This window comes from Lathamus discolor, chromosome 2, assembly GCF_037157495.1.
Source record: "Lathamus discolor isolate bLatDis1 chromosome 2, bLatDis1.hap1, whole genome shotgun sequence".
Taxonomy (NCBI): Eukaryota; Metazoa; Chordata; class Aves; order Psittaciformes; family Psittacidae; genus Lathamus; species Lathamus discolor.
The window spans coordinates 49,333,849-49,349,264 of record NC_088885.1 but is presented as its reverse complement, the minus strand read 5'-3'; the positions used below and the strand labels follow the sequence as shown (position 1 = coordinate 49,349,264).

General features: G+C 40.2%; 1 protein-coding gene across 5 annotated transcripts in view; it reads right to left on the bottom strand.

Moving 5' to 3' along the window:
* Positions 1–15,416, bottom strand: part of DIP2C (disco interacting protein 2 homolog C) — a 320,749-nt gene that overhangs the window by 108,519 nt on the left and 196,814 nt on the right. For all 5 annotated transcript variants that reach the window (XM_065666772.1, XM_065666777.1, XM_065666771.1 and 2 more), the window contains 2 exons: positions 6,720–6,845; positions 5,668–5,877 (listed from right to left, as the gene is read on the bottom strand). In XM_065666772.1, the coding sequence (XP_065522844.1) occupies positions 5,668–5,877; positions 6,720–6,845 (336 nt within the window). The remainder of the gene's footprint in view (positions 1–5,667; positions 5,878–6,719; positions 6,846–15,416) is intronic.

Sequence of the window (15,416 nt, the reverse complement as noted above, 5' to 3'; positions counted from 1 at the left end):
CATGCTGTCAATCACTTGCAAGTGGCAATGCATATTGCTTTTATAACCTCTGTATTTTGACTATGTCAATTTTAGTTAAGAAAGGAACTTGCTAGCGTATGAGTTAAAAATCAATCATAGCAGGGTTGGACTCCAGGGGAAACCAAGAAAATGCAAAGAAACATGACCTTTGCATTCTGCATGGACACTTGCTTGTCTACTATTTTTAGACAGAGCTATTACAGTTCTTCCGCATAACAAAGACTTGCCTTCCAGAAGGCAAACCAAATTTGATCTGACTCATGCCAGCACTCCTAAACAATTCCACAGAGCTAATCCTTCTCTTTCATAGCCTGATAACTCAGCATGCTATCACAGTTTGTTTGCCTATGTTTTCAAGTCTGAGTCTGTATTACCTACATATTTGTACTTTTTTTATGGGTTGTCTCATAATTTTTCCCCAAGTTTTTATCAGCATTAGAGTAGATGGAGGTAAATACCATCAGCAAATACCAACTTCTCTGTCAATTGACATAAATGATCCCCAGGAGCCTCTGAGATACAAAAGAAGGCAGGTCTTCATTTGGCTGCTGCTGAAGTGAAGAGGGATGTATTCCATTTTACAATAGGGTAAGAGTCTTTAAAAAAAACTTGATCTTGTTCCAATACTATTTTCAGGATGTGCTTTTTATTAAATCTGCCCTATAAGCATTATGGTGCCATAACTCTACAACACCAATTTCTGCAGTATATTTCACCTCAAATTATAAGGAATCTTCATGAGCCTTGAATTTCGGATCACTGTAATTATTGTTAATTCAATCCCAAATTAAAGCACCATCAAAACAGATAATCAATTTTTCTGCCTACGCATACACTAACGGGATGCTGTATTAGATACTTATTTGGTATACTTCTTATTTAAATGTAGCATTTGATTGACAATCATAATGAACACTTAAGACATGATATTAATGTCTATACTTATTTAATTTTTACATTCATGAACATCATAAGGACTCAACTTTGTCACTCAACCATAATATCTGGCTGAGGATAACACAAGATGGCTTTTATCGTGCAACTTGAAAATCTCATGCATCTTACGAATGTCCAGCCAAGCCTTTTGATTCTGGTCACATTCACTGTCATACTTTTACTGAAATAAACAACTTATATTGTGCTGTAAGTGACCAACTGAAGTATAATAGCTTGGACAATGAAGTTTATGCTGGTAATTATCTGAATAATGTCTTCATTTTATATGTCTTTTCATTGTCATTATCAACTATTTCAGACTCAGCACAATTTTTGCCCTTTCTTGCTAAGTGGCAAGAGCTTTTTATAGATCATGATTGAATTACTCAATAAGTCAATTTAAAAATGCTGATGCTTATCCTTTTATCCTTCACTAATAATGCAGTTTTGCCACGCAAATAGGAGAGGAGATCATGACGAAGAAAATAAATAGTTAGTCAGCTATTAGTAACATGATAAAGTACTTCTAAAGTAAGAAATAGAATTGTTTACATCTTTTCAGTGAAGTGCTTCCATCTTTCATATTTTATAAGGCAAACTGAATTGGAGTTAAGGTATTTCTTTCAGGTCTTAGCAGCAAGCTGATTTTTTTTAATGCATGGGAGAGAAGATACGTGATTCAAAACACCACAGAGCAGAGATGCTCTCTCTTCAGATCTATACGCTTGAAACCAAATACTTCTTTGTAACACATGGTGCTGAGTAGGATAAAATAACATGAGAAAGCAGCTTCCTGCTCTTTTGTAAAAGGGTTTCCTTTTGAACAAGCAGTACTGGCACTTCAAATCACCTAATTACTCCTTTCCCAAGGTGTCCACCTCTGGCTAGCCAAAGACTGGGGTTTTAGCACCCTGCCTGCAGATCTGGTATTTACATTTATATTAAGAAGAAGTCTTATCCAGCAGAATAGTGTCATTAAGGTTTGTCTTGCCATGTTGCTTTATAGTATCTGCGTAACAGATGTCTTCCCATGGTAGTATCTACAGCAAGTTTCATCCGTTAGATTTACAAATCCTCAGTTCGCTCCTTTCTCAAGAGTCAGGCTTGGAGGAATTAAAGTCATACAGACAAAAATTTGGTCTGAATGACTTCCAGAGAAAAAGATAACTGTTACTGTTATGTGAAATGTACCCTTTTTTGTATAGAAATGTCAATTCAGGCTTAGACTATGGACACGGTCTGTACAGAGCGGCTTGGTCTTGTATCAGCAACTTGAAGCACTGTTTGAGGTTTCGTTAACAATAATGGTCCTGACACATATGTTGACTAAGAAGCAGAAACTGTGACAGCTGCACGACTTCAAAGCATTTCCTCCATCAAACATACGTATTTGCGTCACCTCCTCTTCCCATCTTTTCCAATATTCTCACATCAGAAGATCACAGGCAGAACATCTGTTTCCAGTTAAGGCTCTCTTAATTTCTGCCACTGGAGTTATACAATTTATCCCATTTCATGAAAATCAAAAAGAACCAATGATGCAGAGCACATTCACACAGGGACAGAGTATGTGCACTGACAGAGCCCATGTCTGACAAGAAGCAAAGAGGTGGAGGAATACTTTCCAGTGGAAGTTTGGAAGCACATGTAAGTACCATGTATTTGGAAAGTCTCTGGGAACTCAGAAAGTATCCCTACAGTACTATACTTGAAGGAAATGCAGCTTTTCCTCCCAAACAAGATACCTTTTCTGGTTGTCAGGGCAGGGAAATGCAGAGTTAGAGTCGTAGCTTTCTCCATCAGCTGGGCTTTTCTGTATTGACGTCCAGGTGACAGAGTGTATTTTAAACTAAGCTCCCATATTTTAAGTTAATACTCCCCCTCAGAACACGTAAGAATTTTAAGGTTGTCAGAGAACTATCAGTCAAGCCTTATGGCACTTGTTTTTGTATTTACTTGATAGAAATCTATGTAGCCTTTAATTTGGATAGAGGTCACTGATTTTCAAAGAGAAATGTATGTGAAGCATATATAAAAGACATTATACGCACCTACAGGACAAAAACTTTGCAGTGAGCTGCTTAACTTCATATTAAATTTATAATCATAGGTAAGCACTGTGTGATTTCCATTACATAAACTTTCTGAGCTTTGGGATGTGCTTGATTTTTATGTATGTATAGATCCAAAACATGTATTACAGACAAAACAGAGCTTAAACAACTTAGACATATATACAGTGCTGACGCAAAGATGGGCCAGAATATTACGTATTTTTTACAGATTTCACTGGTTTGAATTCTAACTTTAGGAATTACCCAACACAATTGTGATACTTTTGCCAAACTAGAGATTCTCCCTGTAGCTCAGTACAGACACCTGAGCATCCTAAAGGTGAGAGTAAATATTTAAAGGATATCTATACTAAACTAGAACTTTGGCCATGACAGAGCAACAGCAGCAGCCAAATTAAATACACAATATAATATTAGAGGCATATAATAGCTTATGCAAATTATCTCAATTATTCATAAAGCTGAACTTTGATTCTATTACAGCCAAAGCTTTTTATCACATCCCTTCTCAGGACAGCATTACAGTTCTTAAAATTGGAAAATTCTCCCTTTGATTCTGTGAGGCACTTTGGAGGTCAAATCCTAGTGGATATGAGAACAGCGAGAATTTTTGTTGCTGTTGTCATTAAAGGTCTTTACTATTGCCCCTTAAATATGTATTTATCAAAAATGGCATCTTCAGAGTGTAGCAGTACATCCTGACATATTTACAGATGATTTCTCTCTTGCAGGCTGATCTGTCTGTGGAAAGCAACTCCCTGGACCACACAAACATCACACCATGGGAAAATATGTTCCTTGCCATCAAGAAGACATTGTCTTCAGTAGCTGATGAGCTTCAGAGAACGGGATTATTCTCCCTCACCTTCTCTCCTACCAAAGAGGATTATTCATCTACGATCACTGGCATACTGTCTCTGAAATAGCAAGGCTATCTTTGGGAATACTTTGAATCTATTACCTCTTAGAACGCAATTAAACACAAAATCCACCTACTTGGATTGAAATGAAACAAAAGAGCTATTTAATTTCAAATCCATGCAGAAAGCAGCTCACCCATGAAGAAATACATCTTACAGTTAGCACCTGTGCAGCTTCTCTTACATTTCCAGTGGTCTTAGCAATGACTGATGGTAACCTTAAGATCACAGTCTCAATCTGTTAGCAGATAACGTTCATATTTGGTATCCAAAATGACCTTTACATTACTACATCAAAACTACTGTCCAAATAGAGATGCGATTTAAGATATCTTATTGTGAGAACAAATGAAAACATGCATATACTGAGGTAAGCTTAACTGCTTCCTTCACAGGAGACACCTTTCTAGTCAACAACAAGGCAAAATAAAACAAGTGAAAGAAGCAGAATTTCCTTCTTCCGCAGAATACTGCCATCTTAATTTAGCTCTATAAATGCTGTATTATTTACTGTGAACTCAGTGATTATAAAATAAGACATACTGTGCCAGATTTAAAATTACTGAAATGTCACATTATAAAGAAGCTATATTTAAAGACACATTAAGACTTGGTGTGTGAGTAATGCAACCTTTCTGAGTTTGGATAAATTTAATTCTCTATGCTATAATTTCCTCTAGCATTTCAAGATGAAGTTACAGAAAATAACCAAATGCAATGATTAATGTGTTCAGGAGTGTATATGTCTCTAAAATAAGGTTCTAGGCTATTAGTTTAGCATGAATTTTAAGAATACAATATAAATTCTACCCCTGACTGCAATTCAGTGATTCCAGATCATGGTGAGAGGACTACTTATCTGAAAATACAGGTTCAACATCAAGCTATACTCATAGCAATAAAAAAAAAGGGGGGGGGGGCGGAGATATAGGCTACTGTTTCAGCACATAAAATCAGGAACATTTAAGATGCTTTCATGGACCTCATTACATATACTTGAAAAGGAATGATCAGCTTAGGAACAGTCACACAAAACTGCATTTCATACATGTAGTAGAACAGTAGCAAAGTTGCTTTACTCTGCTCCAATATACATTCCAACAGATTTTCAAGTGAGACAACCCAAACTCCACAGCACCACCAAGAATACACCCAAAGCAGATGCCTCAAGTGATAAACAGCAGTTCTTGGAGAATGAAGGGAAAACAAGCCTTGCTTTCCACATACCTAATCAGATAGCTGCCCCATTTTCATGAAGACTAATGTCAATTGCATAATACTCAGAAATAATTAATGTCTGTGAAGCTTACCCTAATGGAAAGACAGCTTTGACTTTCTAGGGTCTTTCCAAAGGATATAAACAAGCTACTAATAATAACTGCTCTCTTCTCCGAATGTATACAGTAGTCTTTCCCAAGGACTATAATAGTGAGATATCCCAGCCTAAGTATTCTAGATTCAATTAAGGGCAGAAAAAAAAAACCAACCCAAACTATTTAAGAGGACATAATGTTAAAGAGAACTATCAAATTCAAAGTATGTAATTAAGGTGGTGCATCAATAGGGGAAAAACTTCTATGGAAGCAGTCCCTAATGTGGCATGCACTGATTTTCCTTGCTGATGGATCCAAAGGAGACCCTTTCTTAGTGCTGAGTAATGAAGTCTTGCAACTGCACATTTTAAGGAATTTGGGAGCCATATAGCATATACTAACCTATATGCGTTTGAGCCATAACATCAGCTAGTCTGTGGGCAGCACCACTGCCTCCACTTTGTGTTGAGGAGGAGGAAGTGGTTGACGTGGTAGAGCCGTGGATCGCTTGACTGATCCAATGTTCCATGTTTATACTCCCTTGACTTGAGGTGGGAGTTCCCTGGGAGTCGCCCTGTACGGAGCCTTCATCTTCTGAACCAGAAGAAGTATCTAGCAATTAAAAACAGCCTGTTAACTTGCAGTGCTTTCAAGTTTTCTTAACAGAAATACAGCAAGTTCATATTACAGATCTAAAGATAACTGCCATTAAGCAAAACTCATGAAGGTAGACAAACATAATGAGAAAAGTCTGTAACACTAAAAGCCCTGAAACAGAGTCAGTTGTGCACTGCACTGAGAGAGCTTTCCTGCTCTGAGGCCATGGCTTGTGTATTACAGTACAAAAATAAGGATAATAAAACAATCTTCCTTGATAATGTGGCTTGAGAACCTTCTGAAGATCTCCAGCCATGTACTAACAGTACAGAATACCCAAAATAGTTTCCCCAGCTGACTCCACAAAGAGTGAAACACTTTTCCAACTGCAGATAGTACACCCTTCAGTGAGAAATGGAGTCCCACCTGGATGAAGCAAGTACCAGACTGCATGAGATGTGGAGCATTTTCACGGTATAGTAGATAAAAGAGCAGATAAATTTGGAAAGGAATGGCACAAATAATTGTAAAGACATAACATTACAGCATAAGGGAATAAACCAGAAACTTGAAAGAAAGGCTGGCTCATAAACAATATGACTATCTGGCCATAGTTAGGTCCTTGTAAGACCTAAAGGACCAATGCAAGCTGAGGCAGCATAAAGGGCAAAGCAATTTGAGAACTACCCCTATTGACTTTCCAACCATTAAGTTCACCTTCTCTTCAAACACTCTTCAATGTTATGCTCAGTGTGCTTCAGATGACATCTCCATTACTCTCTATGCATGCAGATTATTAGCCTTTAGCAGCACAAAGAACCATTTTTAAAATTCTCCTAAAACACAGAGATGCTCACCTGGAGGTGTATAGGCATCCATTGATGTCTGCACCACCAATGAACGCCGCTTTGAGGGCATGGGGACTGCCATTTTCCTTTCTTTATGTTTAGCAAGGGCTGCCTGAACTGCTTCTGTGTGGACATCTGGAAGGAAAGAGATATTTCAAGTTAGAGATTTCAAGACAGACATGAGCTGTTTGTTTGTGCAGTCAGTGCACCTGCATGCAGGTTCGTTCGAATGCCAGCTCGGCTGACAACACATATTGCATGATGAAAGGCCAGGAACCTACGGGATCTCAGAGGAACTGTGGGAGCTCTTCTCACTGTAGAAAAAGCAGCTATAGTGAAAAGTGCTGTACCAACAAACAAGCCCTTTGAGCTGGATGATATTCCCAGAGCAGTGCTGTAGTATTTGCAGAGCAGGAACACGGCTTCCCCAGAGTAAACCACTGTTTAACCAAGAGCTGTTACTTCAGCAGTCATCACTCTTTTCAGTGGAAGCATGGTGTACTAACATTGCCTGTTTTTTAAATCAATGGGGTTTCCAATATATACAATAGTCACACAGACTGTGTGAACAGAAACATTTGCTTGAAAGGTGAGAGGTATGTGAAATCTCACAAGAGAAATGGCAGCAGTTCCCCTATTCCCATATCACAGAATCACAGAATGATTTGGAAGGGATGTTAAAGCTCATTCATTTCCAACCCCCCTGCCATGGGTAGGGACACCTTCCACTAGACCAGGTTGCTCCAAGCCTCATCCAACCTGGCCTTGAGCACTGCCAGGGATGCGGCAGCCCCAGCTTCTCTGGGCAACCTGTGCCAGCGCCTCACAACCTTCACAGTAAAGAATTTCTTCCTTATGCCTAATTTAAATGTCCTCTCTTTCAGTTTAAATCCATTCCCCCTTGTCCTATCGCTACATGGCCTTGTAAAAAGTTTCTCTCCATCTTTGCTTTAGGCCTCCTTCAGGCACTGGAAGCTGGTCTGAGGTCTCTCCTGAACCTTCTCTTCTCCAGGCTGAATAACCACAGCTCTCTCAGCCTGTCTCCAGAGCAGAGATGCTCCAGTCCCTGATCATCTCTGTGGCTTCCTCGGGGCTCACTGAAGCAGGTCCACATCCCTCTTGTGTTGAAGGACCCAGAACTGAATGCAGTGTTCCAGGTGTGGTTTCAATGGGGTCTCACTTGAGTGAGACCTGCTGGACATGCTCTTTTGATGCAGGATCCTCCTCCTGCCTCCATCACTCAGCATTATTCACAGAAAAGTAAGTATTACGTAGGGTTCACCTGAGGTGGAATGATAAGAAAAAGCACCCTGAGCACAGGCCTGGTGCTTCACAGGCAGGTGCTATACGCAGCCCACACCAGCACACTCCAAAGCATCCAACAGATCCCTTCTCCATGGGGACATCCCCAGTGAAGGGCTTCTCTACCTTTCACAGGTATATACAGCTGTCTGCCTCAAAAAGTTTGAAAAATGCCATTTATCATTTCTAAAAGGTGCAAATGACATGTTTGAATGACTTTTTTTTGTGTAAATTCTTTAATTGTTACCATAACTATAGATTGAAATAAGTCTGCCTTTAGTTTACTACCTTGCACTGTTGTCTGTGTATTTAGAATCATAGAATCATAGAATAGTTAGGGTTGGAAAGGACCTTAAGATCATCTAGTTCCAACCCCCCTGCCATGGACGGGGACACCTCACACTAAATCATCCCACACAAGGCTTCGTCCAACCTGGCCTTGAACACCGCCAGGGACGGAGCACTCACAACCTCCCTGGGCAACCCATTCCAGTGTCTCACCACCCTAACAGGAAAGAATTTCCTCCTTATATCCAATTTAAACTTCCCCTGTTTAAGTTTGAACCCGTTACCCCTTGTCCTGTCACTACAGTCCCTGACAAAGAGTCCCTCCCCAGCATCCCTATAGGCCCCCTTCAGGTACTGGAAGGCTGCTATGAGGTCTCCACGCAGCCTTCTCTTCTCCAAGCTGAACAGCCCCAACTGTTTAGAACAAGAAACACATGAGGAGACTGTGTGCAAAACACATGGCAGCCAACAAAAGTCACTTCTGGTTTCTGACCCATTGGCTGCATATTGACTCTCTGGCACGCAACTGCAAGCACATTAGATGTTGCCTTTTAAGCAGTCACCGTTATCAGCTGTAGAAAATGCAGCAAGTTGTGTGCATAATTTAGCTATTCCTGTTTATGAAGTATGAGCACAGTGCAAACAGGTTTAATCCAGAGTGATCCCACTTCTGCTGCTGCTGAATCTGCTTGAAGACCACCGCTGTGGGCTGGGTTAGCAGCATGTAGCCTGTTTCCTACTCCTGCGTCGATGTAGTGGCAGCTCTGAATGAGCAATGTTCTGCAAGAAGATCAACAGGAAATAGAAGAGTATATATATCTTTACATAAAAGCTCCTGGTTCGATCACATCAGTAAAAGTAACTTGTAAATAACAACGGGGAAGGATGACTAGAAGCATTAGATGATACACTCTTCTTATAAGCTGCAATGTCTCATTTTTAATAATGGTGTTCCCTGTCTTCTGCCAGGGTTTAAGCACCTCTCAGTGAAAGACTGCAGAGAAGAACAGGTCTAAGAAAACAAACATTATCAGCTGCTTCTGTGAGTTGTTTTCTGCTTTTGTTTTAAATCATGAAGAAGATGAGCATGTCAGCAAAAGCAAAGCAAGAAAAGCAAACAGCAAAGCTGGAAAACCATGCCTAAAAGATAAAAGAGCCATGCAGGTGATGGACCAACATGGAGGAAGACTGCAATGCTAACATCAAACCAGAAAACAATTTTATCTTCTGTAGAGTCTATGTGAAAAGTATCAGACGAACAAAATAAACAATGGAAATCTTTGTGATCTTTATGTCCTCAGGATAAATCCCTACCTGCTCACCCCACACCTGAACATGCTCACTAAGAGTTTGTGTTTCTTACCCAACAAATGGAAAATTCTTGGTTTTAATTCAAAGGAAAACAATTAGATATAGAATCATAGAATAGTTAGGGTTGAAAGGACCTCAAGATCATCTAGTTCCAACCCCCCTGCCATGGGCGGGGACACCTCACACTAAACCATCCCACCCAAGGCTTCGTCCAACCTGGCCTTGAACACTGCCAGGGATGGAGCACTCACAGCCTCCCTGGGCAACCCATTCCAGTGCCTCACCACCCTAACAGGAAAGAATTTCCTCCTTATATCCAATCTAAACTTCCCCTGTTTAAGTTTGAACCCGTTACCCCTTGTCCTGTCACTACAGTCCCTGATGAACAGTCCCTCCCCAGCATCCCTATAGGCCCCCTTCAGGGACTGGAAGGCTGCTATGAGGTCCCCACGCAGCCTTCTCTTCTCCAGGCTGAACAGCCCCAACTTTCTCAGCCTGTCTTCATACTGGAGGTGCTCCAGTCCCCTGATCATCCTCGTGGCCCTCCTCTGGACTTGTTCCAACAGTTCCATGTCCTTTTTATGTTGAGGACACCAGAACTGCACACAATACTCCAAACATTAAAAATGAGCTTCCCCTTAAAAAACCCCAAACAACAGAAAAGAACAACTCAAACCAACAAAACTCTACAGCAATTTTTAGAAGAGAATAAACTTTGCTGATCAAGACAGGAGGAATCATTTTATTTTGAGTGTTATTGTACTTAGGATTGGCTTTTACTGTAAGTGTAAGGAGGGAGATGAGGTGTAACTCAAAGATTTTAAAGGACAGATGACAGAAAATCATTATTCAATTGCTTTGTGACAGCTGGACACTGAATCATCACCACTTGTGAATTCTTTGGTTTCTTTTTTGATAGGTAAACTCATCAGTTTAATTAGAAACATTCTGCAGGGTTTTGATTTTCAAATGAGTCCACGGGAGTCCAGGAATTTAACTGTTTTCTTAACAGAGCACATGCCTGATATGTTTATCTGTAATGGGTTACTGTGGAATAAACCAAAGTACAGGTTCCTAAAAAATCCCAAAATACAATCCATGAAACCCCCACAGGAAAGCAAAAACAATGGAAAAGATAAGAAACTGAATAAACAAGAAGGAAGCTGACTGAGGAGAAGGAACATGCACACCTGCTCCCAGCCCAGCCTACAAGGTCAACCATTCTGAAGGCATTACTCAGAACATGGAGGTTTCAAAGAAAACAGAACATGTGTCTAGAAAAGGCTGATGACTGCAGTCCCAAGGTGGTCCAGGGACTCAGTGAGAGCTTACAAGCTTTTATGGGGAGAAGGAAAAGAAGACTGCAGAAACAGTCAAGCTTGGATGAAAGATTTTTTCACAATGTTCTCTCTCAGGAGTGAAAATCTTGGCTACATGAAGAGTTCCTAAGCACATAACAAAATGGCTAAGATAAAGAATGAGTAGCAGCCTATATAGTTTGTATATAGGCTTCTTTTTGAATGAAAGCCTACTGATGAGTTCTGAAGATGCTCTTCAACCTGTTTTGGCAGTCTTCTCTAGAATTGGAGTTGTTAAGCTCATGAACAGCATTCAAGCCATTCATATCTAGAGTCTAAGTCCCAAAGTACTGAGAAATCACAGGCGATGGAAAGCCAGACTGACACTTAAGCATCAGGTATGCATTTTCCATACACATGCTTAGCTTTTTTCTAGGTTTTAGCTTTGCTTTTCTGAGCTACAAGATAACTTTGCTGATGTATCACAAGGAATGTTAATCAAAATACAAATAATAATCTCTTTTTGTAGCTTTATGCAGCATGGACTTAAACCTAAATCAAAATGGACAGTCCTCAGTAAAAGGTGACCCTGGTGATTTGCTTCTCATCAATCTGAGCAAGAGTGTGGTAGCTCTTTGCCTTTATCTCGGTGAAAGATAAGCTATGGTGTCCACCATATTGCATGTAGGTGACCCATCCTCTCCCCCTACTTGCACACAATTTGTCCCTAGCAGCTACTGAAAAAATATAAGGAGACTTGTAACAGAAACTTATACAATAGTAACTGGAAGCTCCTTGTTCACTAAACAAAGGAAACCACATTTGTGACACACACTGGAACAAAGTAAAATGAAGGGAATAAGCCATATCCAAGCTTCTTTGGGGCAGAAAACTATCTTTCCCCCCACATCCCATCAGCACAAAGCAGTTTGTGTTCTCCACATATCAGACAGAGCATCAGCAGGGAACATCACATTAGAATCTCAAACCATCTCTGGCAGGGTGATGCCTCTTGCCTTGCAGGTCTGACAAAAGTGTTTGAACTGTCTTCTCAATCTACTTTGGCACACTCAGGCTAACTGAATTCATCTTATCGTGATTAAGCATTGCCTTAAAACACATATTTCTGGTTAAATTTTCCTGAAAAAATTAGTTCAAGTATGCAGATTTCGTCCTGAAACACCATTAGGAGATTTCAGTAAAAAAGGAAAAAGAAATATCAGCAAAACCCCACCTCTCTTCTCTTTCCTCATAGTGTGACAATTTCTCACCTACTATAAATTTCTGGTAGGGTTTCAAACAGATATACCTTTATCTAATTGCACTCAAACCTTCTGAAAAAAAGTCCCAAGTCTAAGTGGAAAGAAAATGCTTTTAGATGAAATATTCTTTCATGCAGAAGTCTGTGACATTCTAACTACACTGTTACAGCTGATAAAACGAATCTAGGTCCTGACCCTTTAAAGCACTCCTATAGGTAACAAAACCTTTATAGTCTTCCCACCTGGCTTTTCCACAAGAAAGTCCCAACAGAAGATCTAGAGCATAACATAAAATATCCTCTATCTACAGTACCAATGTGCAGTTCCTTATCTTCTATTGTCCTCCTCTGTTTCAGGTTGGCCAATGATATATTGAATCCAATTTGTGAGTTTGTATTTAAGGAATCAATAAATGGGAAAGAGTAAAGCAACATGCTTGGGAAAGCTGTTTAACCCATACTGTTGCTATCAACCTGGTTTTCAGCATTCAACCTGACATGTATTTCTTAGAGGCTGCCTGATAATACTTAGCAAACTTCTGACAAAGCAGCTCCGTCTCCAGTCTTTTCTCTGTTGCATACAGGCGTTTTTATTTGTTTTTTCTCTCCCTTTAACTTTCTATAACAGGATATAGAGGGCAAGCATAATTCTGGGAGCAAAGTCAGTAAGTGAAATACAAAGGAAGTGGACTGTAAAAACAAACACATGGTAGAGAAAGTTCCCCTTCAAATGGCTAACAATGTATTAAACAAAAGATGAGGCCTCAAAACAAGAGGCACAGAAATTAGAATTTGCATAGAGAATAAGGGTCCATAAGCTAAGACTCCCAGAGCAATGACCCATAGTTTTGGCCACTGCACTGTAAAATCAGAAACTCTCGTCTATTGCAAATAAGAGGTAAATCCCTCATTCCATCAGCAGGAAAAGTTACTCAGATTTCCCAGGAGATGTTCTGCTTAGTGCAGTCACTCTTTTCATCTGGTTTATCTCATAACTTGGCACAATGTTGTGCTCCTTGTTTAACTGAAAGGCTTAGGAAAAAAACAAAAACAACCCACCAACACACATTACTATATAGCACCAGCTTGATATGGACACCACGTTCTCCATGGTGGTTCTCCACCAGCCTTCTCTCTCAGTGTGATCTAATGGCTGCGTGTTCAACATGCTTCCATGGGCATTTGACTCCCCATAGAAAAAGAAACAAGGCCACCTCTCTGTTTCTACGGAACAAAGTAACATCCTACCTGTGCTGGTATGCTGCTCTAAGGGGATCCCCTGGCACAATAAACCAGCTGGAGACTGGTGGTTCGTGCACAGCCCAGATGGAGGGATGAGCCTGTGCTCATTTAAATGCATGATGATGTGGGAGGAAGCAGCCTGTTCTCAAGAGGAAGAACTTGGTGACAGAAGATGTTAGGGAGATAACTGTAGGGAGAGAACTGTATTAACTGCGGATAGGTAGGCAGTGTTCAGAGGTTAAATAATAACGCCCAGAAACACACAAGCAAACACTGTTAATTACAGACTGGTCTTACTGTTGACTTCCTGTTCACAGTGTTCTTTAAACATTTATTCCTTACATGGTGTATGGCCTGGAAACTGATCATTTTCTGGAGAACACAACAATTTTTTATTTACGCAGAAGAAGGGCAGGCAAGCAGAAAGAGAGCCTGGCCAGGAGTTTTAGTCTGGTTTGTAGTGGCTCTGGGGTACAAAAAGTTTCTTCTGAACTTTTACAGAAGTATTTTCTAGAGAACACACTTTCTCTCCTTGCACAAACATATGCTACTTAGAGCTAGTGGTGACTTTCCTCTAAGACAAGCTGTCGTCTCCTAGCCAAGCACTTTGGGGAACACAATATGTATGACCCTTTTGGACTCAGATTAGCTCCACAAGCAAATCAGTCTTCCTTTCCTGAAGCATGAAAGCAATCGTATGATGAACAAGGTCAGCCATATCCTGGTTCACATATGGAGCCATGCTGCGGTATCTCTTCTTTCTCTACAGCTGCTATACGAGTCCTCTTCTGAAGTGTACATTCTCATTTGGCATTGAGTTTAATCCTGACTCGATCTTTCTTTTACACTCCATGAACCCCAGGGATGCCACATTCATTAGCTGGGCCAGATACAGGGTCCTTGAAAGCTATGAATTGTAACTGAGACATGTGAAATATGCTGCATATTCCTAGTCTTCCCACAGACTTCTGCAGTTTTAGCAGGATGAGTTTGCTCCTTTTTGTTCAGCTCTTCTTTTTTTAAAAAACAAAAACGTATTCAACACATTACAGCTGCATTCTTTCTCTGTGTGGACAGGTTGTTAAAATTCTTTTCCAATATAAGTTTAACATGCCTCAGCGGCTTCCTTTATTCAGTATTAGCTGCATTTGTTCCATAGGCATGTCAAGCACTCAACATACTGCAAGCAAAGTAATACCTCCTCACGGATCAGGAATCTGGGTGTTAGGTCTGCATGGATCACGAAACAGGGTGCTCCTCCCATATAAGCATCAGCTACATTAAAGTTACCACATTACAAAACTGTTCCTTGCACCCCTCGCATAGAATGCCTCAGCACACAAAAGAAAAACAGTGCTTTCTTTTGTACTTAAATCAGGTCTTGCAGTTGTGTGTCACGTAGTTCTCTTGTATCTAATTTATCCCGCGGCCCTGTTTCTTTTTAAGACAAGAAATTAGACTGGCTGTAGACAGGAGTCATGCATAGCTAGAATCAAGATAGCACAAGTCTGTTTCTACCTATGTTTCTGATAAAATGCATTCCTTCTGTTGGTTTTGCTTGTGTTTTTAGTTTCCCAGTAATTATAAAGCCTTGATACTGAATCCCCCACTGTTTAAGAAACACAAATATGAAAAACAAACTATTGCCTAGATTTTGCTGTACAGATGCAAAATTATCTAACAGAGTCCCTACCATCTTCTGCAGCCTAGCTTTCCAGTTCTTAAGGAATGGTACTTCCATCCCTCCTTTCAGGGACTTACTCCTGGAAGAGTAAGACTGCTTGGAGACATACCCAGATGTGATCTGAATTCATCCATTTCACGTGCTTGTTCCTTTTGCCTTAGGTAATTCCTCTCTCCTGAGCAATTTTTATCCATTTTTTTTTATTAAGCCTTTGGAAACAATCTTTCTCCCTTTTCTTTAGTAGCAGTTCCTGGTAACATGATGATACAACTGGGAGCAAGACAGGCCCGAGGAATCTGAGAAGGTTTAGCATCCTTGCT